Source organism: Coccidioides posadasii, chromosome 1, assembly GCF_018416015.2.
Source record: "Coccidioides posadasii str. Silveira chromosome 1, complete sequence".
In the NCBI taxonomy this organism is placed as follows: domain Eukaryota; kingdom Fungi; phylum Ascomycota; class Eurotiomycetes; order Onygenales; family Onygenaceae; genus Coccidioides; species Coccidioides posadasii.
In genome coordinates, this window is record NC_089407.1 from 4,630,053 (window position 1) to 4,654,718 (window position 24,666).

The window sequence follows — 24,666 nt, forward strand, 5'->3', positions numbered from 1 at the left end:
CCACAACCGCGCTAAGCCCAATCTGGCCGATCTGTTTGTCGCGAGAACCTTGCGGCGACCGGAGGGAGGGCTGCAGACAGACAGACAGATAACCCCGTCTAGGATCCCTCGAGAGCACTGCGGGACAGCCATTGATATCCAACTGCCTTGTCTCCTCATTACTAAGACGATGCAAGCCCCCCACCACCGCAAAATCGAGCTCCAATCCACCGCCGACCTCGCCTACCTCTACACCAACGCCCTCAATCTCTCCCGCCAAAAGCTCGACCTTCACTTCCCCCCCTCGGCCAACAATGATTCCGACGATCCCATGAAAGCGCGAGTGCGCGGACTTGTCGACGAATTCATCGCAAAAACATTCACTTCCGCCATCCCCTCCATCAGCATCAACGGACTTGACACGTCCGCCGCCGGGAAAAAGGGAATACAGCTCGCCGATCTCCTCTCCATGCGCGAACAGGTCGAATACGAACCGTACGACTCGCAGCTGGCGGCCCGTGTCACAAGTCTCTACGCGCAGCTGGAGTCTCTCACAACGACGGTGGCCCAGATGCGGAGGGATGCGCCCGTCAAAGCGGCGAAGAAGTATGCGAAAATGCTACGGGATGCGCTAGAGGAGGATGACAAGCAAGTCGCCGGTGACGGCGCAGATGCCGATTACAAATTGTATGGAGGCGAAGACTTGGATTCCAAGGATGCAGCGTCCCTGGATTGGGCGCAGATCCAGCAGCATCGACCCGAGTGGATCCTGGACGTACCGTTTGGCAGCGAGCGGGAGCGGGAGAGATGGTGTGACGGTGAGATTGGCGAGGTCTACGCCGATGGATTGAAGACGCTGGTCCGATTACAAGGTGAAGCCACTTTGGGCAAGGATGACAGTGACAGTGAGGATGGAAACGGGCACAGCAGTAAGGGTCTCGCTGCGACCGTAGGGAAGGTCGAAAGGGCGAGGCAGGCTGCAGAGGTTGTTGAGAAGATGTGATTTGTCCTTATTGCCTTTGGATTCTCCATAATGGCTTCAGAAATGTGTTTCCTGAAATGTTGGCGTGGCTGGAACAGGTGTTATTGGCGTTAATGGAGTCCCGGGATTTACATTTGGCCGACCGTGTATGAAGGCTAAAGACGAACGATGATGAGAGAGGCCATCCATATACCCCCCCATATGAACTGCAATTAAAGAAAATATTACGATGCACTTATATATAACGGTGATAGAGCACCGGAGAAATGTCCCACCATTCACATCTAAACTATATTAGCACAACCAAATGTGCTTCTTGCGGTGAGAGCAGCCAAAGAAAAAAGGTAGTAAGGGGGAGAAAGAGTATTCTATCTATATCGCAAGGCCCAACCCCCTTTTTCTTTTTTTTTTTTTAAATTTCCTTCATCCTCTCCTGGTATAATGTAGTCAACCAAATGGCATTTGGGCGCTGAAGAAACTAAACTCCAATCGAATGATGCTCGCCTCACATTCCCTACGCCGAGATCTGATCTTTCTGCGCCGGAGCCGAAGTAGTCTCCGCGGGTGCAGCGGCAGCTTTCTCCTTGTCGGCATCTTCCTTTTTCTCCTCCTCTCCCTCCGCCTTTCCTTCTTCCTTCTTCTCGGCCTCCTCACCCTTGTCGTCCTTCTTTGCCCATTTTGGCGGCTTAGCCCACTCCGACTCTTGCCAGGGCCCCATGTCACTGAACGGACATCCACCAGGACACTCGCACTGTCCACCAAACTGCTTCGGCAGATTCTCTGCGGGGACCTGTGCCAGCAACTCCTTCTCATATCCAGAACCTAGAACGTTGATCTTGCTGACAGTCACGGGGTCCAGGAAGCCCTTGACGACGCTGAAAACGGTGCTGAATCCCCAGGGGGCATTGATGATGTACAGCTTTCCTAGACGCTCAGGATAGTAGTTCTGCGAGATGGCGGAGGCCTGTTTGATGTAGCCGAAGACGGAGGCCGCGTTGGAGATCCCGACGCCCTTGAGGTCCATGATCGTGCAGCAGGTTTCGAGAAGATGACCTGATTTGCGTGCACAGGCGGGGAGGCGGGGATCAGCGAGCTTTTCGTACTCGCAAACCAAACTTTTGAGCATGCGTTCGCTGGTGGTGATCTTGTACATGGCTGTGAGGTCGATTTTGCCAAGCTGTTCGATGTAGACGGGTCGTCCATCCTGTGTAGGGGTTCCAGAACTGTTAGCAGAGTGTATGCGTTCGGTCGCCAACTCCCTATAGGGGGCCCCGGAGAATAATAAACATACCTTGTCCGTCTTATGATAGTATTGGGGGTAGTACTCAAACACCTGCTCCTTTTCCGTATAATGGAAATCTGTCACCAGCGAATCTGTTCCAAAATCTTTTCTCCATTGCTCGCAGGCGACGAACCTAAACAGGACATATCCAGGTCAACAACAATAACGGAAAAGCACCAGATCCTAGAAAAATTGCCAAAAGAAATTCCTGGCCAAGGACAAGAAGAGGAAAAAGAGGGAAAAAAAAAAAAAAAAGAAAAAAAAAGAAAGCTCACATAGTCTTCGCAGCCTCTACATTAAACTTCCTCGCTCTGAGAAACCTCAGTAAGGTCAAAGTATCCAGGCGATCAGTGTACCCCAGAGCCTCCAGCATCATCCTCAGCTGAGCAACCTGCGCATCCTGCTCCGGCGTCGTGTGGCCTGGGTGCCCGGATTGCGCTACAGGAGCCGTGGTGGGAAAATCATAATCGTCGTACTTGGAATCAAGCTTAAGAGGATTCGTAGGTTTAGCCGGGGGTGTAGTCGACATGATTAATGCGATTATTATGAGGGAAGTGTGCGTTGTGTGCGTGAGAGAGAGAGAGAGAGAGAGAGAGAGAGAGAGAGAATTTTGGTCTCAAGCTGCTGTAGGCTCCAAGAAACCCGAACGGTTGAAGACGGTCTCTTTCTTTGTATTGTTCTCGAGAATGAGAAAAAAGCACACAGACCGAGCGATGAGTTTGACAGCTGAGTTTTGAGAGCTGAGTTTTCGAGGACGAATCGGCGGGAGGGCGGGCAGGCAAGGGGGCGGCGGGGCGGTGATCGTGGAGGGTTCCTGTTGCTGGGATCTGGGCGTGGGTCCGTGGGCAGTTGCTATGCGAAAGGAGGTTCGTTGAAGATCGATCGCTAAGCTGGAGTATCCTTTTGTCCCCTTTGACATGAACTAAACTTAGGGTTAGCCGAGCCTAGTCTCCCTGTCGGGGCTTTGTGACCGAGAATTTGGCTCGAGCAATCGTCAAGCGGTGAAAAGACGCTGTGGCGCCAAAGTTGGTTCTTCTGAAGGGCGGATGGAGTTCCGGGAGGGGCAATTCCAACGTCTGGAAAAGCCTACCCAGACACAGATTCCCCTGCCGGCGAAAAAGGGCTTACAAAAGCTCAGTTACTCCTAAAATATGGCTATATAAGAAGTCCAGTGCCAGCTCAGAGAAGTAGTAATCATCAACTGATCTTCGTCTCAGCTTGACATCCTCATCTGGCCGCGACCCACCACCGTATCGTCATGAGATGGGATAACGAATGACATACAAAATCCCCACATACCTTTCCCCCCCTTTTTTGCCGTCCAGATGGTGAGCCACGGTCAGCTTCCCCTGACTCGGCAGCTTGGAGCTTAACCAAAATGACTTGAGACAATTAATTCAGGAGTTCTCCCTGCCAGATCCAAACCGTGCTTGAGTCTCACCCCTCGAGGGCAAGGCGTCTACTCCGCATGCACGGAAGCATCGTCGGGGGTGAAAATTGGACGTACAGGTCATCTGTCTATCTCACCGCGCAGGAATGGACGGTTGTAACGGGCCCCCTAATCGAGGAACGTAATGGGCACGTTACCCTTAGCCTCATGGAAAAGAGTAGTTACAGAAAAGGAACTAGAAAACACGGCATTTCTGTCCCTGTCGCCGCATCGAGGATCGAGCCGTCTTCAATTAAACCATGGCTCTCAATACTACGAATGCCGGCCACACTTTGCCGTCAACAACCGGTCCCCCGGCCATCTGGACGCATTTTCCCAAAACCCTCGATCGTATCATTTCATCCGACCTCGGAGGACATGCCTTCGTGCAAATTGTCAATGACAAACTAGCGCCCATGATTGATTTTGATCTTAAAGATGGTCGCAGCCGCTTCTCTTCCAATTATTATCTCTGGACCACCTGAAGAAGCCATGGAAATGGCCAAATGTTTTCAAGACGGCTTCTGAGCAGATGCACTTGAGGTTGATTCTCATATCAGTCTCGTAAAAGGTGTTCTACATTTGCCGGCTTACTGCACGCTTCTAGTCCTGTTCGCCGATAGAATTCTCGCCCCAACTTGCCTAGCTGTATCAAAATAGTGCAACGGTCTTATCAGTTGTATCTGGATGGCTGCCTAGAATAAGTCGATCATGCAACTGTGACTAGAAATAGGATACATTCCATGTATCAAGTTTGAGAGATGACACTCCTTGCCCTCACAGACTATGAATCTTCCTTCACTTACCGCTGGCAAGGACACGAGTGGTCTATAACCGTGCCGAATCCCAAATGGATACACAAGGGTCACTAATAGGCTGTGGTTGAGAGAGGAGGTGTAAGAAAGAATCTATAGGCTCTTTAGGGTAGCTAACGCTGCTTCAAGAAGCCCACATAGCTGAGGCCTTTGAAGATATGCGGGCAGTCGCCCGGCTATGTATAGAACTTTGTCTGCATCAATGTGTACAAAAAAGAAAAAGAAAAGAAAAAAGAAAAAAAGTGATAACTAGCCAATCTAAGAGAGAGTACCCTCCAACAGCTACCTCCGGGGAGCATGTGTGCATGTCGACGCTGTGTGCTTATGACCCATTGTTGAGTCTTGACAGATATTTCTTCCTGTTGCTGTCATACCAACAGTAGTACAGTTATCCAGGTGAAATGAACTTGCCATCTCCGAGAGATACAGCTGAGCCAAGCAAGGTCGAGTTTATATACATGACTCCCACGGGTGAAACTAACTCTAACTTGAAGGTCTTAACATGAATCACAGAGCCATTCAAAAATAAAACTATGTTATTAAAAGGAGTTTACTCTGGTGCTAGTCATTAACCTAGCCAACAGTACAAATATATTGGAATTAACTACCATCTTCATGAAGCTAAATGCGAAGGCCAGCCAGAAATATCACAGCGGCTCAAAAGTAATTATTATGTCCCAATAGACCCCTATGATAAGTACATACATACATAACAGGAGTTGCAGAGAGATCGCTTTCTCATCTGCACCATCACTACATCAAAAACCAGTGTGAGATGAAAAAGCACCCGCTCAGAAGCAAGCAAGTAACGTCAGAAGGCAATAATCAGTGTAGCCCGGGCGGGTTGGGGGGTGTCATTCAGAGGAATTTTTTTGCAGATAAAAAAAACACACAAAAACACAAAAGACTAAAAAAAAAAACACAGGAGGGGAATCTGATAAGCACAATACGGTGAATTAATATAACAAGAAAAAAGAAAAGAAATAAAAGAAAAGAAGTCAATCAAACAGCATCGGGGGCGCAAGAGGAGGGGCGGGACGTCGACTCAATCATATCAAATTCAAAACCGACACGCAAAGAACAAATATGACCACCATCTGCAGCCCTCCTCTCCCCTCCCCGGCCAGCGGTTGGGGGCGGGAGAAGCAGCAACTCGTGGTCTCCATTAGCAGACACAAGGGGAGGATAAAAGCCACTATGGGATGGATTACAGCATTAGATATTTTTCTTTTCTGCTCTTTCCCCTTTCTCTCAGCCAGTGAGAGTCGGGAGTAGAGTGCGTCATCCGGGTGGGATGCGGGTAGGCAGAATAGTCAAGCATAAAAATAATACGGGGCATGACTTGAGAGGGTGGAAGGGGAAACAAAAACAGTAAAAAGGGGGAATTTGAGGAAGATGCCTTCGCCTTTCCCAAGTAGTGATGTGTACGCAAACGTGCGAAATTTTTCGTAGGGTAAAATAAAAGCGGGCTTCAATCGGGGCCTCATATCTTCCGATAGACTGTCGTACCATCGACAACACAAAGCGCTTAAAGCCTGCTCCTTTTGTTCATTTTTGGCTTCCTCGTTTTACCAGCCTTTCTTTCGAGCAAAGCGTTTGTTCAGCAGCGCCAACACCCTGGAGACATTGAACTGAACGTATTCCAAGTCCAGATCTTCTTGGTTATCCTTCTGCATCTCCAGCAGATCATCAAGTTTCAAGTCAAGCTCCAAGAGACCACGCGCACGTCCTGAAGAGCGGGTAAAGTATAAGTGAGTAAATCCATCAACTCAAAACAAACCAAGAAAACAAAAGGGACACTTTGAGGGGGGGAGTTACTAACCTTTATAATGCAAGCTAATAACAAAGGTCCCCGGCAACGGACTCTTGAACATAAAATATATATTAGCCCTTCGGTTTTCGGGAACATTACTCTTTCGAATAACCCCTTCCTTCTCCAGCTGCTGATGTGTGAACTTATACGGCCCCAGCTCCTGATGTTTCTGCTGCTTCCTCTGCTTCCCCTCCGACTGACTGCGCACATTATGCAGATACGACTTATAAGTCTCCAGCTGCATGACCAGGTACGTATTATGGTCGCGAATCGTCCGATACACCTCGTCCAGCTTCCTGGTTTCCTCAATAACCTTCTCCTTCAACGAGCCCAGGTGGACGAGCTCCTGCTCGACTTCGTTCCGAAGCAGGCTAAAGTCATCAGACTTATCGATGACACCGAGTTCTTGAAGCGAGCTCAACAGCTCCATCGTACGAATCCCCTTGCGCACCATGACAGCGTCGTTCTTCAGCGTCGCAGCAGCCTCAGCGATCCGATCTAATCGAAGCGGGCGGCGCGTAACGGCCGAATTTGGCGGCAGTGAACGTAGGATCTGAACGAATGTGGACTTTGCTTCCATGAAATATATCTCTTCCTGGGTGATATCCAACGCCGAGGTTAAGTCGTCGATCGGGGTCTCCCACTTGCTAAACAGCGGTAGATTTATGACTCGGTTCTCCTTGCGCGGTAATTGGGGCGGGGATGGACCGAGTTCCTGTAGTAAGACGTGAAGATGCGAGTGTTGGTCGGAGGCCAGGGCGGCACTGTGTTTATCAAGGAGGGCATGAGTGGCGTAAACTTCGTTTAGAGTGATCTGCAACTCGAGATCGCGCTTGGAGAGGGCAACATAATTATCCATTTCCAAACTTTCATAAAAGTCTTGAACCTCGCAGAGATCCAGCAGGAATTTGTTGACCCGTTCTTTATTCTGATGGATGAACGGCTGTAGTTTGGCCATGTATGGCTCTTTCGCGTAAGATGGCTTGTTCGCGATGTTCTGCAACATCTTCGCGATAAGCGTCAATGTACGCCGCGGCTTCTCGGCGGGCGTTCCGTCGATAAGCATGTAGGATCGAGGAGTAACAATAGCGGGGTTGATGAATCGCAAAAAGAAGAACCCTCCAATCAGGGTGCAGATCGTATGATCTTGCGCATCAGGGTATTTCCGTCTCGAAAGACTCCTGATCTGCTTGCAAATCCAACGGATACCGTACGGGGTCTCCTCGAGTCCCTCGATGATCGTCCCAAGGAAAGCATTGGCGATGTCGCTCAGCATTTTTAGACGCGGCGCGATAATCGCCTGGACCTGTTCGTTTGCAGCAGCGACTTCTGCCGTCACCGACTTTGGCAGATAGTCTGGCAAGGATCCTGTATTTTCTTCGATTTGTTTCACCATTGTTTCGTAGACTTTCAGCGGGTTGATCTCAAGATCCACGTCCTTCAATTCAATAAGAGAGTTGATTTGATCTGCAAGGACCTGCTTCAAATAAGCTTGTCCGGGGCCTCTTCGGGTGTACGTTGTCATCATCCGAGACACCGGAGTGTTCTGACGTAGAAGGGAAGAGTATTCAGGGGTGTTGTCGAATTGATATGTGAGGACGGATTGGAACATGGTCAGTAAGAGATGCTCTTCTCGGCTTTCGTATTGGTTACCGTAGATAGTGAACATGACGGTTTGAAGCAGCGAGTCGATCTCAGCCATCGAAACCAGTCTGCAAAGGTGTGCGATATGACGCGGTTCGGACTGTAAGAGGAATAAGAGATTTCCATATTTCTGAGTTTTATCGTCGTTCGGGAAGACACCCTCTTGGAGTTCGGCTGAATCGTCGAGGTGGCTAGCGACTTCGTTTTGCTGGTAGTAAAGAACGAGTCAGTTGCGATAATACTGGAAAAAAATAAAAAAATAAAAAAGAACAATAAAAGAAAAGAAAAGAAAAGAAAAAAAAAGGCTCGACGTATATGTGCGGAGAAAAAAGACATACTTCTTCTAACGCCATGCGGTTCTGAATCAAAAGCGCAATTCTCGAATCCAAATATCGCACGTCTTTCTCAAGCACGAAGTTCTTCTTCGACTGCGACGATATCTTCAACTTCAATTCCCTCAGAGCTTTCTGCGCTATACACCGAGACAGAGATAAAACCGTCAGCAAAAAGCTCGGCCGGATGTGAGAGAGTGGGTGTTGGGTTCTCGTCAAACCTTTTGCCAGCTCATCTGATATCTCAAGATCCTTATCCTTTGCCGACATGGACAGATACAGAGCCGTGACGGACATCCGCTTGGACTGTCGCATAGAGCGGGCATCGTGCGAAGACATGGTGTTTTGTCTGGTCATGGGCTGGAATGAAGAGGATGAAGATGTAGACGCCCTCGACGCCCGCGAGGCTGGCTGGAGCATTGTTGCGACTGACATGGCTGCGGTGTTGCTTCCTTTATTTTCCTTCTTTTTCTTTTTCTTTTTTTTATTATTCCCGGCAAAATAAATCGATAAACGAAGGCCAAAAAGAAAGCAAAGGGTATATGCCGAACGCTATTCAACAAACAGCAGCTTTCCTTTTCTCTTTTTCGAAAAAAAAAAAAAAAGGAAAAGAAAAAAGCCAATAGATGCAAAAGGAGCGAAGTCGTTAAACGAAGGACGACGGCACAGTACAATCACCAATGCTCGACAAGACGGTCACCACTCACACGACCCTATAAAAGCTCCCGAGCAAGCGATTGCAACTGTTAGCAAAAAAGAACTTCACGGCGAGCGCCAATGGTAGTTGAACCCACATATTATTATGCGTTCCCGTCGGAGAAGATCACCATTGGAGCGCACAAGAAAAGAAAAGAAAAGAAAAGAAAAGAAAAGCCACTGTAACTGGGGCGATCAGAGGCGAGCTGGCTTATATGGACGCGGGGTGGGAATTGGCGCCGTTGGTTTGCGAGAAGCGCGTTGGTTTGCTAGCCCCTCTCCGCTCGTGAGTATGTAGGATGTATGTATGTACGTGGTCCCGGTCTCTGGTATTATCGGAAGCGGAATGGCTTCGAACCCAGGTCAGGACAGGGGTGGAGGAGAGAGTGTGTGAGCGTGACAGTGAGAGATTGGAGAGGGAGAGGGAGAGAGGGAGAGAGTCTGGGAGAGGAAGAGAGTGGATGCCAAGAGGATATAGTGTAGGATGTCGAACCGAGACAAGGAGACCTGTCAGGGATCGTGAAGTCGGGGGAACGGGCGCAAGATTCCGCTCGGTGACGGCAGGGCAAGGAAGACAAGGTCGCGCAACTATTAATGTGGGACAGGTTGCTGGCTAATGTGGTGACGAGGGCGGTTTGCGTTGTTGAAGTTTTGACACGCAGGTGGAATTGCCAATTAACGCAAAATGAGACTTGGGAGGATGCGTGAAACAAGAGCGGGAACAAAGAATTAAAAAAAAAAAAAAAGGAAAGAAAATAAGTGCAGGAAAGGATGAAGGACGATCAGGTCGGTGGTCGGCGAAGGCAGAGAGGAGGACGTAGTGGTGGTGGTGGTTGGTGGGATGCAAGGGCTGAATGACGGCAGAGAGAATTACAGTGCAGTGATTGAGAGATCAGACGAGAGCAGCAGATGGGCTGGGCGGTGTGTGCTGGTCAGTGATGGCCGGTGACAATGATGAAAAAGAAAAAAAAACTGTGAAGACAGTGATGAGGATAATTTGTCGACAAGTACTCTGTACCGATGGCTGTGAACACAGAAACAAAAAAAAAAAAAAAAAAAAAAGAGAAAGAGGGGAACCTGAAGCAGTTAAGTTCGTGAGAGCAGGGCCCCCGTCACGCTTGGGTCTGTTAGTTCGTGGGTGGGAGTTGCGAGATGGAGGCGAAAGGGCGGTTTTGGCGCCAACGATGATGCTTGAAAGGGGGCACCGAGCCTGTTCGAGGATGGAGGAGTTTGTGCGGCTAACTTTCGAGTTAAATATGGGTTACAGGTTCGAACAGCCGCCATCCCGTCCGTCCACGACCCGGTTCCTGATCCCTAATCTACGGAGTCCATAAATACATAGATACTAAGATTCGACGACGCCTCCGATGAGAGGATGATTCTGTAATATCTCTCTGCATCGAATTGGACTGACTAGAAGTGTATGTAGGGGGAGTTCCTGGAGACCCTTCCCTTTGCTTTGCGACCGGGGGCCAACTTGATCCGCACGCAGGCCGAGCACGGTCCAGCAGCTCAACCAGAGCATTTCTCGGGTGAATAATTAACTAACTAGCCAACTAATTCAAGAGAGTGAGGAATCTTCCTCCACAGGGCTGCCTGGTGGGAGTTCCTTCGTCATCTACGCGAACGCTGACGAAACTTTTTTTTTTTTCTTTTCCTTTTTCTTTTTCCTGGTTTTTTTTTTTTTTTTTTTGGAGGGCGACCGGCCGGTTCATGCCACGCACGGGGAGTCAGTTAACCAACTACACCACCTTGGCGGAGGGCAAACCATGGTAGCTCCGGCGTTGGAGATGATTCGACACCTTTCCTGCCAGACCCGATTCAGCTAGCGAGAGGCAGCATGTGCAGCAGCGTGTGGAGGGGAAGAAAAAGAAAAGAAGAGCACTCTTTGTTTTATTTCCCTGGACTTTGCGGAGTAACGAGACCAAACTAGCCTAAGCTAAGCAAAGCTAAGTTGCAGTGGGGGGCAGATGAGCAGCCAGTTAGGTCGGCCGGTGTGGTTTGAATTAGCGGGGGATTTGCCAGCCCCCTGAGAACTTGAGAGTCAAAAAATGAGGAGAACAGCCGAGCAAGCGAGCGAGTGCGAGAGTGAGAGTGAGAGTGAGCTGGGGTGATCAGGGACTCCATCATATCAGTCTCAATATAATTACTGAATAACAACACTCACGACAACTTTTATACATATATATATATATATATAGATAAGAGGTACAATGGTCTTGGTAACTGCCTGTTGCGGGATTGTTTAGTTAATGCTGCTGTTGCTTCAGTCAGTCAGTCAAAGTTCGTGCGGCAGGAAAGGGTGTTCTCTGTTGTGGGTAGTTCCTGCCTGCATATCTTTTGTCGCCAAGCAAAACATTTTCTCAATAAGATTTGAAGGAAGGTACGAAGGGAGAGGGAGAGGGGGGTCTTGAGCTTAACTAGTTCCGAGTTAGTTAGTTAATTTATGTGTGTTCGGAGGGGGAGTTGTTATTTAGTTACATGGAAGGAGTGGGTGGGTGTGGGTTGAGGGTTAAGTACTGTATTAGTTCCCTTTCCCAGGTCATGCGGGAGTTGTTGCCAACTTTTGAAACACTCCCTGCAGCCGTCGATTGCCGAGTCAGGTAGGAACTGGAGAGAGACCTATTCAGGAAGGCATAGTTATACTCTATCTGGCGTCATGCCTCTTGTTACTGTTTACTATACTCTGTATATACTTGTGTGTGTGTGTTTCTTTTACGACGTGCAGGCTAATCTTCGCCGGTCATCCATGGCTGAAACCCCAACACGAACAGCTGGACTTGTTCATCCGGGAATTCCGCAACTAAATGGTCACCGCGTAAGGAGGAGGACGAGAACGTAGGCGGTTTCTGGTTGCCTGCAGCAGGTCCATGACCTTCCAGCGTCCGTTGTGCATAACGCTACGGAGCATTTCTCCACCCGCCAAAGCAACAGCCTCCTCCTCCTTCAGAAGAGCAGCCCAGTAGAATTCGTGCTCCGTATACTCCGTACTCCGTAGATCACCAAAATGTCAAATCACCACAGCAGCACCGCCCACAGCTCCTTGAGACCCTGGCAGCCACCGTCCTTATTCTTCATTCTTGCATAACTATAGCATATTAATAAGACCGAGTATCAATGGCCAGTGAGGAACCCCCCCCACGCACTGTTATGAAAAGAAGAGGACGAAGAAAAGAAGAAAAAAAAAAAAAAGGGCCAAAGCCCTCCCCGGCGCTGATCACCCGCCCCAAATCCTCCGTTCAATGCACGTAAACAACCACCCCCCAAAAAAAAGTCCACTTCTCCCCTTAGCACGCCGGTACCTGCATTGGTCCACCTTCATCTGTCGATATCTGCTCTTCCCGGCCTTCCGCCCCATGCATGCACTCTTACGGAGAACGGAGCACCATGGGTACACTCGTATGCAGGTCTTCCCCCCCCCCCCCCCCCCCCCCCCTTTTTTTTTTTTTGTTTTTTTTTAAAAAAAAAAAAATTCTCTTCCTACTCCCCCGGGCGCTTCCTTAGTTGGTTGGTAATTGGCGTTTATGAGATTGTGCTGCAGGACCACCAGTCCAGATCCAGCTGACCATCGCAATAATGCATGTGCGAACGCATCCATCATATCTCCGGTACGTAGTAGATCCTCTGTTATGTGCGTGCGCAGGGATGGACGGTGTAAAAACCGTCATAACTCGAGAAAAAGAAGAAGGAAAAACAAAAGCAGGTCTTCAGGTCAGATTCAAAACTCGCCTGCGTCCCGTCCTGCAGAAACGTAACGGAGGACACAGACTTATGCACCGACAAGCAATCGCACAACGGTCGCCTTGTGGGTTTTGGCCGCCTTGGGGGTGCTGGACTCCCGTCTGGACCCCCTGACTATAAAATAAATACATGGATATATTGCTGCGAAAAGAAATTTTATCTTCAAGCGCCAGTTCATGTCCCCCTGTGAGCCATGCCTGCGATTTCATTTGCAACGAGTATGTAGGAAATTTAAAAAAAAAAAAAAAAGGCCTCCGTAAAAGCAAATATTTCAAACAAAGACACATCGAGAATTCAAAACATAGCGGACGAATCCCTGGTTATCCCATAAGAAAACATAACTCCCATGCCCATGCCAAATTTTTATTTCCCCTGGTCCTGTCCAGTTTACTAAGGCGCACAAGGCGACGAACAACAACCCTCTCCCCCCTTCCCTTGATCCCCTCCCAAGCACACACTTCCTCCCTCTCCATCTTACTTCTGAAATGTAAACGACTTTCCACCGCCCATATCCTTCTTCGACTTCCTTAACGCCTGCGGTGCATCCAACACCTTTGCATAGGGATTAAACTGCGGCTTTCGGGGAAGATTACGCACATCCTCCGCCCGCCCTGCCTGAAGCACAGACTCCGCATTCGTATAATCAAATGGAGCAACAACATCTTCTGCCGCACTGGTCTTCTGCTTCTTAGATCCAAGGCCAGCGACATCTGGACGTGGTGAGTTCGAGACCGGCGACGGAGCAGGCGAGCGCTCCGTGTCGGCCGGCGCGGCTTTGCGTTTCGGCCCTGCGCCGAATTGCTTGACGGTGAATATCTGATCCGCTGCTAGGCCTGAAGTTCGATCTTCTTCTTTTTCGGATTTTGGAGCTGGAGGTGTGGCTGATGTCTCCATGGCCTCATCTTCTATCCCATGGGCCTCTTCTGAGATATTTATCGGCATCGAAGGCAGCGGTAACGAAAGTGCAAGGGCATCGGCGGCAGCGAAGGGGGCGTATACAGATGCGTTCGTGGACTCGGTCTGCTCCAACGTGGTACCCCAGAATTGAGAGACAAGCGCCCTCACCGCCTTTGCTGAAGATGCCATGCTAGCTTCCTTCTCAGCACCTGCAGGACTCGGCTCCATAGCTTTCACCCCCGAAACCAACGTCGCCGGACCGGAAGCAAGAACCTCATGTAACTCCGGACCGTCTACACCACTTGCCTTGGCGTCTTTGATCACCTTGAGTAGCTCTGACAATCTTTTCCTCAGAGAAGGCGATACAGGAATAGCAAGCTTCAGCAACCCGGCCTGGTCGGATGGCATTCCGTGCGCGATGGCAAAGAGAGCTCGCTTCGAGAGAACTGATTGTACCCCTTCATCGTCCGTCCTTGCTGTCTGGTCTCGCCACCGATGCACCGCTTTAAACACCGCCAACTGTTCGCGATTGAGCAAACTCGGACTCCGCGATAGAACGTCGTACCAACCCCCGGATCCCTGGCCGGTCTCTGCATCATACACAGGCCGCTCGTATCGCTGCAATGCCTCCTCTTTCGACTTGTCCTGAACGTAATCGATCAAGTTCGTATCGGGAGTGGATTTTTCAATAAGTTCATTCCGTAGGTTATCGTAGATGTAGAGAAGATAGTGGGTGTCAGATCGCGCGTAGTCGAACATTCCTGGGAGCAGAGGTCGAAGTCGCCAGTCCGCGGTTTGGTACTGCTTCTCTGCCTCCAAGTTGACAAATTTGTCGAGTAAGAATTTCAAGCTTTTCTTTGGATAGTTGAGAGCAACGGAGGCGTGGTAGGTGTCGAAAAGCCCGACCAGATACAATCCCAAATCTCGCTGCAGCCAAATCACGTCCATCGACGAGCCATGCAAGACCTTCAATATGCGGGGGTCCGCAAAAACCTCGTTCAGAATCTGTAGCTCCTCTCGCCAGGGTAGCAGTGTGTCGACTATCCAGTCCTTTTCACGGGTGCTGATTTGCATCAAACAAACGAGACCATGGTATGAATGCGCATCATGATGTTCGAGATCGACAGCGATTTCTTTTGCTGATTTCAACTCCTCTAGCATTACCTTGACACCCTCTATGGTGTTCACAAACGTCGCGGTTGTTGACTCGAAAGGTTTGTATAGCTGAGGGGTGGAGCTCGAGTATGTAGAAGCGGGGTAATGGCAATCTTTAATCTCATGGGCGTAAGGGTGCTCGCTCCTAAGACAAAAGAGATACTTGTTAGCATGGACCTCAAGCACGAATTTTCATTATGCGCAGCTTACTGTTCAACGTCACCGTTAGTGCTGGTCTGCTCAGCGACCGGAGGTAGAGGGATGAGCGCATGAGGTTTCTGTCGCAATATTGGTCTAAATGGCGAAGAGGCATGATTGTTTGGACGAGTCTTGAAGGAAAGCTGCGGCTTCGGAATTTTCGATGAAGCAAAGTTGTAAGCACCCGGGAACTGAGCTTTGGACGCTCGTTTGTTGAGTTCTTGACCGCGTTCATCTTGCGACGGACCGAGTTTCTTGATTATCCCAGTAAATTCATCGAGACAAGCATCGGCTTTCTCCAATAGCTCGTCGATAACGTCGACTACTCCTCTCCAGTTGTCGTCCACACCGTCTTCATCCTCGAGTGATGGAGCATTGAGATCGGAGCCGGACGTCGCAAAGCGAAGAATCGAATTTGTCAGGCCAAGAAACCGGGCACTTTGTTCGTCAAGGGAATTCGAGAGACTTGGGTTAACGGATCGCTGAAAGGCAATGTCTTGAGCCAAAAGCTGGGAGGTAGTCTTGGTCGCTTGCACAAGAGCCGCGGTCAATTTCTCCTGAAAAGGAGAAAATTCCGTTGCGAGGTCCATCGGTTGGACTCGCAAATAAAAACAAAGGAACAGGGCAATTGGGGTGGGCGGGTGGATAGGAGCTGCAAAACAAAAACAAATTGAAGGACTGGTGGTGAAAAAAAAAAAGCCGGAGGATACCAGCAACTTTGAGAGATCAAAGATGAACAAACCAAACGCTGCACCGGGAGGCCTAGGCAAAAGCCAGTTAGCGCCACAACTCTAAATCAACTCCAAATATTCACGATCTTGCATGGAATCTCCGAGAGAAATTTCGTGAATACAGACACTCGCTTAGCTCTTAGCGCATCCAGCTCAGAATTCAGGAAGACATAAAGTCTCGTTCCTCTGCTCTCCAAACTGAGGCTTCCTTTTCTTTCTCTATAGCAGAATCACCTTGATCACCATGTCTGCCTCTCTTGCTCCCGAATGCAATGAGCTCAAAGAGTATGCTCGACAGCTTGCTCCTCAAAGAGAAATATCAGAAGACTGACAGCCCTTAGGCGTTATGACTCCTGTTTTCTCAAATGGTACAGCGAAAGTGGGTGCTCCCAGCTAAGCTAGGCATTTTGTGATTGAAAAGGACATCAGGCTGACCATTGATCAGAGTTCCTTCGTGGCAACTCCTCCAACAACGACTGTGAAAAGGTCTTTGAAGAATATAAGAAATGTCTTTCGGTATGGCTTACCTGAAATCAAAGAAGGCGAAAGAGAAATTGCTCCCTGGATGGCATCACTAAGACATCAGCAACAGAAAACTTTGAAAGACCGCGGCATTGACACCATGTTGGAAGACGCTCGTAAGAATAGCAAGGAAAATGACGAACATCACATGAAGAGATCCTGTATGTACCAAGTATCACAATGTCAGTATCATGAATGCTAAGTTGTTTCACAGAAGTTGTGTACAGATGTCCCTCGACTTCCTGATGGAACTCTAGAGTTCACATAAAGCTATATGTACGCAGTGAGTCATGGGAATGCTATGGAGGCTGGAGCCCTTCGAGAGCTCCAGAAGGACGTACCTTTTACCACAGACGGTCTTCTGGATCTAGGCTCCCGAGATACTCGAGAGCCTTGTCAACGACCACCTGGTCCTCAGGATAGGTCACTTTGCCATAATGACGGTAATCATCTATGGCATCGGCGACTGTCCGCTGCTCCCTGGGGATGTCGAGCTGTGGCTTGAGATTCTTGTTGAATCGGGACTCGAGGTCCTTCTTGGTGGCGGTGGAGCCTTCAAAAATGCTCTGGAATGCGACTTCGATCTGTTTCCAGTCGAAGTTCGTCCCGAGTCTGAGGGCAGCGACGAAGATATCTTCGTCCTTTTGCCATCTGTTGGCATGACTTGCTGGCATGCTGGCAGTTGGTTTTGTTGCGGAGGTCCTTTGATGAGAGTGGTTTGGTGGTGGAGTGGTGATTGTGACGTGAGAGGGGGAGGGAGAGAAAAAGAGGATGCAAGAGAGCTGAAATTTTACATCTTTACTTTTGCGCCGCTTCGCTCACTGTGAACGACCCTAGCTGCAATGTCAGCAGCAGCTCCAGCCCTTTCCAGATCGGCCTTTTTTGCTGTTATGGTTTCTGCGCTGTGCAGCGCAGTTAGGGCACAATATTTTTGTGCCCACGATCTGCTCATTTCTCTCCTCTCCTCATCTTCACCTTCACTATCACCTTCATCTTATACCATCACCATTTCTCCATCTTGCTCTGGCTTTCATCAATTTACTATCATCTACCGCCTTCTTTCAAAGAAAGCTAAACAACCCTACCAATTCAACCTCACTCCTCCACTCAAGGCAACTCAAGATGGGCCTTGCAAAGGGTAAAGCCTTGCCAACACGAAATGACCTGTTCCTGTTCACACTGAAACTGTTGACGCGGATGTCCCAGCAAGAAATCATATCCGTGTACAATAGGGAATTCGATGCCACGGCTATCCCTGGGGATGCTAGGAATCGGTGGGCGAGGCAGCTCAAGAGAAACCCGTTCAGGGTTTCGTTGGAAACAGACGGGCCCACTAGGGAGAGCAATCCCTGCAAACTCGCTCTCCTGGAGTCTCGACAGAGTCAGCAGCAGCCAACCAGCTGCTTGCTCCTCCTCCTTCTCCTCCACATCTTGCTTCACCAGCTACAGCCGATCTTCACCAACGGGTGTCATCTTCCGCGATGTTTGATCCCCATGTGCAGTCTGCCATGGAGGCCACTCAGACCCCTTTCGCGGTACACCAGCAGATTCCAGATCCGGCATTCTGGCACGATACCACGCACTCTTCGTGGTCTTCCCACCCTATGGTTCCTGCAATGTACCAAACGACCATAGCGCCGGACGAGTCTTATCCCTCCACATATCAATTAATCTAAGGATCCATGTCAGAGTCCGGTTCATCGGGGACTACATCGCCAGCTCACAGTCGCAGCCATCGATGAGGATTGTACAGAAAGATTTCGTGGCACGTACTCACAAGGCCAGACCATGCCTGGAAATTGATCTCTTACCCCTACCTACGCCAAGTACGCCAAACCAGGAGACGAGACGGGATTTCGCCATATAGATGTTAATATTCCCGATGCCATTACTACTGGAAGAGGAGTCAGCATGATCCAAGGATCTCTAACCTTGACCGCTGAAGAACCAGGTGATTGTAATAAACTCTCTACGACAGACCCTATAATGAAGCAGACACCCCCTCCAAGGCAAATGAATACATGGCTATAGGTCCCAGAGTCCGCCATTGATGTCGTCCGTAGGCTTCTACGTCTTCGTGAGGAATATCATACTTTCGACGCTGCTGATCCGCGTCGTCCTTATAACATGAAGTGTATGAGTATCCTTGTACAAGAGTTTCGTGGTCTCGATTCCGGAGCTGCGAAACTTCGTCGTCGTCAAGCCACTTCTGTCCTCGAAGGACCTTCTTCAAAACGTCGTCGTCCTACCTCACGTCGTGAAGCCAAGACCGTGGACCTTGTGTCCGAAACCGAATCCATTAAGGATGGTCCATCCAAATTCCTTCATCCGCCGACCCCAGTTCGTGCCGTTTTGTCTCGGGTTCAAAACAAAATTGGAAACATTCACGCTTCGATCAGCCATCTTACCACTCGTCTGACGAGTGAGATGAAAGATCTTCAAGGCACCGCAGAAACTGGTTTCGTAGGTCTGCTTCATTGTCTTTACTTGTTCTCAGACTAACTTCTGCGTAGGCCAATGTTACGTCTTCTATCGATAATTTAACTGATGCTGTTACCTCCGGTTTCCGTGATGTCGTGCGAGAGCTCTGTGCCCTTTGTTGTTTTTCTGATGTTGCCCCAGGTGTTTCGTCTATGTCTGCTGCTGCGCCATCTGTCATGGTGCCTTCTGTGGTCGTGCCGCATGTTCCTGCGGCCCCTGAGCGTCATTCAACTTTGGCTGGCTCGCCTCCCTCGCGGCCGCGCTTGGGGCGTCCTCGTGGTACACCCTATCGTCGTTAGTTTCCTGGTTTTGTGACGTGGTGGCGTTTACAGTTTCCCATGTCAGAACAACAAGAAAAAACAGATGAGGACGCACTTATATCGCGTTTCGGGAGCGAAGACAATTCTCATCATCCATCGGATTGATATGAGCCGCAACGGCACAGACAATCATAATACACCGGAACCCTGGAGCCTCGGTTGCCTTAACTGCAGCGACTTTTTTCGCCCTTGACGACGGATGCAGCCTCATATTTCTATGGGGATTTTGTCATTGTCGAAGATGTTCGGTGTCGGGAATACTGGAGGATTCTTCGAAATCCGGGCGACGTGTTGATATTTCTCTGTCACGTTTATGGTTTAACGAACCCGGCAGATGGACCCTCGCGGAGACCTGATTATGCCAAGGAGGCTGGTCTAGATGACACGGAGGGTCGCGAGACTGCAAACCAACTGAGGGTGATGCTCGCGAAGGAGCAAGGTTAAGCAGGCACGCGCGAAGAGAGATGAGGAGAGACGCCAATGCCTTCATGACTGAGGAGGGCCGCGAAGCCTTTATCAGATGAAAAGGGCGTTCGCGGATGAGGCTGATGCTTGCTAGTTGCCCGTGCCGGCTCGCGTTCCCCCTCCCCACCTTCTCGCGACTCCTCCCCGCTCTCCTCCCTAGGGAGGACCCCAACTCCCCCCAACCTTCGCGGTTGAGATGTTTGGGCCTTCGGTGAGTAGTCTTGAGAAGTTGAGATGTGCTCGCGACTGACAGTTCTAGGGCGTTGCTGCTCCTCCCCCAAAGCTGTAAATGCCTTCCGCGAGCTGACATTGGCTTGTGTGCTGGTGGGGTTAGGGTCCTGTCATGCCTTCACCCCCCGCGGTTGTTGTTCCTCCAGCCCCGGCCGGTAATGTGAGTATCCTCTATCACATTTCAGTTCGCGGCTAACCTTCTCTAGGTTGTTGTTGCCGTTCCCCCTGCCCCGGCAGGATTTGTGGGTGCTGTAGTCCCGCGGGGTGCTTGGGATCGCCTAGCGGCCCCCCCGCGAGATCAACAATGGTGGTCCCAGACCACCTTCACCCTGTTACCCCCAGCCGCCTTCTTCGCTGGGACTTCGCGGGCCAACCCGGTGGCCCTCCCAGGCGTTCCACCCCATACGGGGGCACAAGCTTTGTCCGCCCGCGAAAGGGCATGGTGTCGCGGGCCTATCCAAAGGCCCGTGCTCATTGCTGGTTTGGACAATCCAAACCAGTTGGCTGTTCGCGCCCAGCTCCGCGAGGGGATCCTCGTGACTAGAGCTGGGGCCCAGCCACCACCAGGACAGGAGTGCTCTGCCTGCAAGAGAGCTCAGCAAGGCTATGGCAACATAGTCTTCGCAGAGTGCATCTCCGCGGGCATGGGTCAAAGATGCGCAGTAAGGAATTAGCTAGCGAATATTGAAGCTTTGTTGCTATATCTTCGTGTGTTCTCTTATGATACTCTCAATATCTTTGTGGATCACCAATATCCTTTGACAACATGGCTGGACGAAGCAACTTGCCTCCTTTGACGACAGCCCCCGAAAACCAAGGTCTGGTTATTACCAGAGACAGTGGGGTCAATTTAGATGGCCACTTCTTCAATAGCTTGACCGCAGCTATGGAGTGTATCGACAGCCAAGCTCCGCCCCGTCGTTATGGCCTACAGGTGGAGCTAATGAATGCCCTTATGAGGGTCACTGATGTGGTTACTGACTTAGTGGCCCACTTCTATCAATATGTCGAAAAATCCAGAGATTGGCAACATGTTACATACGCTAACTTCGAAGCCGACTTTCACGATGCCCGAAAAGTTACCCTGGATGTTGAACGACGCCGCATTGACATGCAGAAGATCAAGGATAGGCTTGTTGCTACATGGGGCATTGACAGGATCGACGCCATTTGGCCAAAAGTGGAGAGCCTCTGGGCCGCCCAAAAGCTTCGCCATACCTTAAACATCTACAAGGATTGGGATAAGTTCGCCAATAACATTAATAGTGCAGTACTCCGAAGACTGGAAGCTACAGGAGCTGGACATCACCGAAGCCTAGCTACATTGCCAGGCGATTACACTACAGCTGACAAAGAAGTCGACCGCATTTGCGAACTCCCTTCAAGAGATGCCCTGCGCCGGTGAGGCGTTACTATTGGAAGGTATGGTCTTCTACAGCCATTGGCTCTCCCCCAGTCGTCTAGCTCTCAACGCTCAATCCAGGATATTGCTAGGAGCCCGCCTACTGCAAACAGCCCCCGGGGTCTACTGGAAGGACCACAATCGCCAAGATCACCAAGAGACGTTCCAATGGGTGGGATGTCTATGCCGCATAGCCGCTCTATCACTAGGAATCGCGCGTTGAGAGCTCTTGGGGATTCCCATGGTTCTCTGCAGCGATACCCAGCATAACTTCATAATGTTACTGGTTTCAAAACTCCTACCATATTATAACAACGGCGAAATCGATCACTTCTTTCTGGGAGGATTATGAAAAAATATCAACATCGCCATCAGGCGTCTCAAATACAAGGGCAAACATTTATGTCAATCAAAACCCAGCAAATTTCCCCAGCCAGACATTATACCTTAATATCACTTGGAGATCGGAGTTTAAAGGCAGAGCGTACCGTGACAAATACATAGGACCTGCAATCCTCTCGATAACTGGAACGACTACATGCTGATTAACATATTTTTATTTTTTTTTTCTTTGTAAACACCATTGGCGCCGATTTTGGCGTAACTATTTAAAAAGATCTTAAGATCTGTTTATCCTCTATTCCTCCTCCTCTCCAAATTCACAAACCCGTTCGAAACTCGAGATAACCCGCCTCCCGCGCCTACAACTCCAGGCATCCTTCTACCTGCACCCGTTCGCGCCGTATGGCTCCTTTCCATCAACCTTGACCATATCTCGCTAATGCCAACTCGCCGAGCGGGCAGCATGCTATACTGCAAACTATACATGTTTCGGCGGTGAATTGGCGGCACGAATCGACCGGTTACCAGGCAGAGGATAACACGCGGAGACAAATAATGCTTACGGAGACGGTGGCCAAGTTGGAAGTACTGCTCGAACATGGAACGGAGAGAAAGAGGAACGGACTGTTTATGGTGTGGCGGTGTTAGTTGGTTTTTATATCAGTTGAAGGAAATGGCATTTGATTGACGCGAGATAGCTAAGGGATACCTACCTGGAGATTAATGTACGAAGTTGGCGCGCAGCGGAAAATGTCATCTGAATTAGGTGTACTTTGCTTGCGAAGCTCGAATTTGATACCTCCTATTTTGTGGTGTGTTAGAAAAAGGCCATGAGCTGAGAGAAATCTAAAGAAATCCACTCACCAGGCAATCTCCTAGGATCCTTAAGCCGTAGCATCAGGGCAAATAGGGGGAAATGATTCAACATAGCAAGGCACGTATCCAGCGTCGCCTTGAGCGATATTATAGCCATACGGGCAGAAGCAAAAGTAATATAGAATACAAGTATAGTAGGCAGTAAGAAAAACAGCAGTGTGAACAGAATCGTCCCGAGAAGTAATTGATCGAGTTCGTAGTCGCATGAATCTATTCGGTTACGTAGCACATTTCTTTTTCGGCCGCGGAAGAGGTGGAAGAGGGATATTATAATTGTCAACTGCCAATGAAATATGCGCGCAGAGGCCGTGTAGAAAGAGTAGATGTGGATAGTGAAGAGCGATAGGAGATCGGAAAACATCGCGAGGGCCATGCTTGCTCCGGCAAAGCCGGAACAACCGATCATGTAGACGACATGACGAAGAAATGGGCGCAAACTGACGAGTGCGCCTATAACAAATAATGGATGAGCTACAGTACGGCGGAGGAAGAACCGATGAGTGACTTACTGGCCCAATGCTCTATGACCCATAGAAACAAATCCCCCAGAAACGCCGCCAGTTCATTGTTGAGCTTCAAGCCCGCCGGCCAGTCCATCAGCCAGGAGATTGTTTGCTGGAGACCTTCCACAGTCGACCCGTTGAGAATAGAATTCATCTGCGACGCAACCCAGTCGGCGTTATCAATGAGGTATGAGCCGAGTGCAATCCCAATGATCACATCATTTGCGACCAGCCACAGGCTGTTGTAGAACCTGATATAATCAGGATGGCTATGCGTAACGCTTTCCCAATCGTTTTTCCGCTTGCGCAAGGTCAAGTATTGTATTGGCCAATAGCAAAACTGCTGCAGCCGAATGTCTATTTGCTGGGCGGTAGCGGAGATGTCCTTCAAAGCGGCTGCGTCTGGTCGAGCGCGCCACTCTAGGACTGTTAATACGACCTCGGCGATAACACGATGCACTATAATCCCTGTAATAAGCCCTTGCTTGATGATCGGGTAAATCCACACTGTGAATACATAAGATAGCCCCATAACAAATAGATCCCAGGCAGTCGTTGCTGACTCTACCACTCGTTCTCCAACACTTAAACTTCGCTTGGGACGAGTTCCAATCAGTCCGATATTCTTCTGAAGCAACCTGTCCACCTCGAAGGCACAGTTTATTTGGTTGATAATTACTGGGAGAGACTGTTCCTTCGGCGTAGGGAAGTGTTTGACCACGGTGTGCAAACGTAGCTTATTGATGAGTTTCGCGGATTGAACTTTGGCCGCTTCTTCAGCTGCATCAACGTCGCCTAAAGCACCACTGGCCGTGTCGACGGTCGCACGTTTATCGCCTAGCACAAGAGACATCGGAAAGGGAGACATGTACTGCATGCGCGTGGGATGAGGACGGTGGAACATGATAACCTGGATCGCGAGCTTCGTCTCTGGTGGGCAGTATATACGAGGTAATTTCGACGAATGATTCGTCACGGCGTAAAGATGGGACGGAGTGAACGCCGTGGGGATTTCTGCCGCATTCGTAGAGCCTAGGACGTGCATCGCGGATTTCCCACAGATATGCAACAGCCGTGAAATTGGATGCGGGCTGCTGCGATACAGTATACCTGTCCGCAGCGCATTGTCGACATTCCGTGCCTAGTGTACCGGGGTGGTCGCTTAGACAACTTTTTCGCCTCGCAGGTGAACCAGCCAACGTACCTCGACATGTTCTAACACGGAGACCACGAAGAGGTCAAACTCGGAGTTTCTCCAGCCCACAATTACACCGGGAGCAGTGGATTTGGCAAATTCGTACGGCCAGAACACGCGCAGCAAACCATCATTCATAACCATGCTGTCATTATTCCCTTCGCTTAAAACGAGCCTCGCCGTCGCAACTGTTCTCTAGCGGATATTCCGTGGCTCACAGATCGAGGGTGCTAGTGCAGTGGTAAGAAAAAAAGCCAGTACTCTCGCATTGACAGGACTATAACTACCCAATTTATCTCCTGCGTGACAATTGCGTTGATGGGGATCAGGAGTAGGAAGTAGAATACGGAGAGGACGACGAAGCCTTTCGCTGCGCGGGTCTAGTGCTCAAAATCCTATTTAGCTACAGGGCAGAAACCAAACATCAAGACCGGAAGAGACATACCACAACACCGTGATCCCAGGCAAATATTGCCAATTCGTAAAGCCTGGTGACAAGATCCCACCTCGCGGTGATGTAACCAGCTACGAAGATGCTGAACGCGAAGACCGAGAAAGGGTGCATGAATCAGGGACGACGGTGCGCATGCTCGGAGAAATTGTTTTTAGGCCAAGACAGTGGAAATATTCACACG

General features: G+C 49.7%; 10 protein-coding genes across 10 annotated transcripts; 4 read left to right on the forward strand and 6 right to left on the reverse strand.

Annotated features, from left to right (window-relative positions):
* Nucleotides 1–169: 169 nt before the first annotated feature.
* On the forward strand, nt 170–1,170 carry D8B26_001287 (uncharacterized protein; the record flags this gene model as incomplete). Its single annotated transcript, XM_003065303.2, has 1 exon — nt 170–1,170. One exon carries the CDS (start codon nt 170–172, stop codon nt 980–982), a length of 813 nt encoding a protein of 270 aa, XP_003065349.1. The 3' UTR covers nt 983–1,170.
* A 305-nt stretch (nt 1,171–1,475) lies between these two features.
* On the reverse strand, nt 1,476–2,772 carry SEC14 (cytosolic factor, phosphatidylinositol/phosphatidylcholine transfer protein; the record flags this gene model as incomplete). The annotated part of the gene is made up of 3 exons (XM_003065304.2): nt 1,476–2,165; nt 2,253–2,376; nt 2,519–2,772. The coding sequence occupies 3 exons, from the start codon at nt 2,770–2,772 to the stop codon at nt 1,476–1,478; spliced, it is 1,068 nt and encodes a 355-aa protein (XP_003065350.1).
* Nucleotides 2,773–2,859: 87 nt separating this feature from the next.
* Nucleotides 2,860–3,162, reverse strand: D8B26_001289 (uncharacterized protein; the record flags this gene model as incomplete). The annotated part of the gene is made up of 1 exon (XM_066123497.1): nt 2,860–3,162. One exon carries the CDS (start codon nt 3,160–3,162, stop codon nt 2,860–2,862), a length of 303 nt encoding a protein of 100 aa, XP_065979571.1.
* Nucleotides 3,163–3,932: 770 nt separating this feature from the next.
* On the forward strand, nt 3,933–4,157 carry D8B26_001290 (uncharacterized protein; the record flags this gene model as incomplete). The annotated part of the gene is made up of 1 exon (XM_066123498.1): nt 3,933–4,157. One exon carries the CDS (start codon nt 3,933–3,935, stop codon nt 4,155–4,157), a length of 225 nt encoding a protein of 74 aa, XP_065979572.1.
* Nucleotides 4,158–5,114: 957 nt separating this feature from the next.
* On the reverse strand, nt 5,115–9,398 carry GAP1_1 (glyceraldehyde-3-phosphate dehydrogenase 1). Its single transcript, XM_003065306.2, has 5 exons — nt 9,071–9,398; nt 8,498–8,989; nt 8,283–8,416; nt 6,310–8,152; nt 5,115–6,216 (listed from the first exon to the last, which is right to left on the reverse strand). The coding sequence occupies exons 2-5, from the start codon at nt 8,709–8,711 to the stop codon at nt 6,056–6,058; spliced, it is 2,352 nt and encodes a 783-aa protein (XP_003065352.2). The 5' UTR covers nt 8,712–8,989; nt 9,071–9,398; the 3' UTR covers nt 5,115–6,055.
* A 3,789-nt stretch (nt 9,399–13,187) lies between these two features.
* RRP6 (exosome component 3'-5' exonuclease) lies at nt 13,188–15,553 on the reverse strand (the record flags this gene model as incomplete). Its single annotated transcript, XM_003065307.2, has 2 exons — nt 13,188–14,910; nt 14,976–15,553. The coding sequence occupies 2 exons, from the start codon at nt 15,551–15,553 to the stop codon at nt 13,188–13,190; spliced, it is 2,301 nt and encodes a 766-aa protein (XP_003065353.2).
* Nucleotides 15,554–15,938: 385 nt separating this feature from the next.
* MDM35 (Mitochondrial distribution and morphology protein 35) lies at nt 15,939–16,484 on the forward strand (the record flags this gene model as incomplete). The annotated part of the gene is made up of 5 exons (XM_066123499.1): nt 15,939–15,979; nt 16,036–16,073; nt 16,140–16,210; nt 16,287–16,377; nt 16,444–16,484. The coding sequence occupies 5 exons, from the start codon at nt 15,939–15,941 to the stop codon at nt 16,482–16,484; spliced, it is 282 nt and encodes a 93-aa protein (XP_065979573.1).
* A 76-nt stretch (nt 16,485–16,560) lies between these two features.
* D8B26_001294 (uncharacterized protein) lies at nt 16,561–17,096 on the reverse strand (the record flags this gene model as incomplete). The annotated part of the gene is made up of 1 exon (XM_003065309.2): nt 16,561–17,096. The coding sequence occupies exon 1, from the start codon at nt 16,888–16,890 to the stop codon at nt 16,561–16,563; it is 330 nt and encodes a 109-aa protein (XP_003065355.2). The 5' UTR covers nt 16,891–17,096.
* Nucleotides 17,097–17,338: 242 nt separating this feature from the next.
* D8B26_001295 (uncharacterized protein) lies at nt 17,339–18,052 on the forward strand (the record flags this gene model as incomplete). Its single annotated transcript, XM_066123500.1, has 2 exons — nt 17,339–17,494; nt 17,554–18,052. 2 exons carry the CDS (start codon nt 17,339–17,341, stop codon nt 17,890–17,892), a joined length of 495 nt encoding a protein of 164 aa, XP_065979574.1. The 3' UTR covers nt 17,893–18,052.
* Nucleotides 18,053–21,691: 3,639 nt separating this feature from the next.
* GPI1 (phosphatidylinositol N-acetylglucosaminyltransferase subunit gpi1) lies at nt 21,692–24,596 on the reverse strand (the record flags this gene model as incomplete). Its single annotated transcript, XM_066123501.1, has 7 exons — nt 21,692–22,081; nt 22,171–22,259; nt 22,322–22,783; nt 22,843–23,977; nt 24,041–24,226; nt 24,319–24,411; nt 24,477–24,596. The coding sequence occupies 7 exons, from the start codon at nt 24,594–24,596 to the stop codon at nt 21,746–21,748; spliced, it is 2,421 nt and encodes an 806-aa protein (XP_065979575.1). The 3' UTR covers nt 21,692–21,745.
* Between the last annotated feature and the right edge of the window lie 70 nt (nt 24,597–24,666).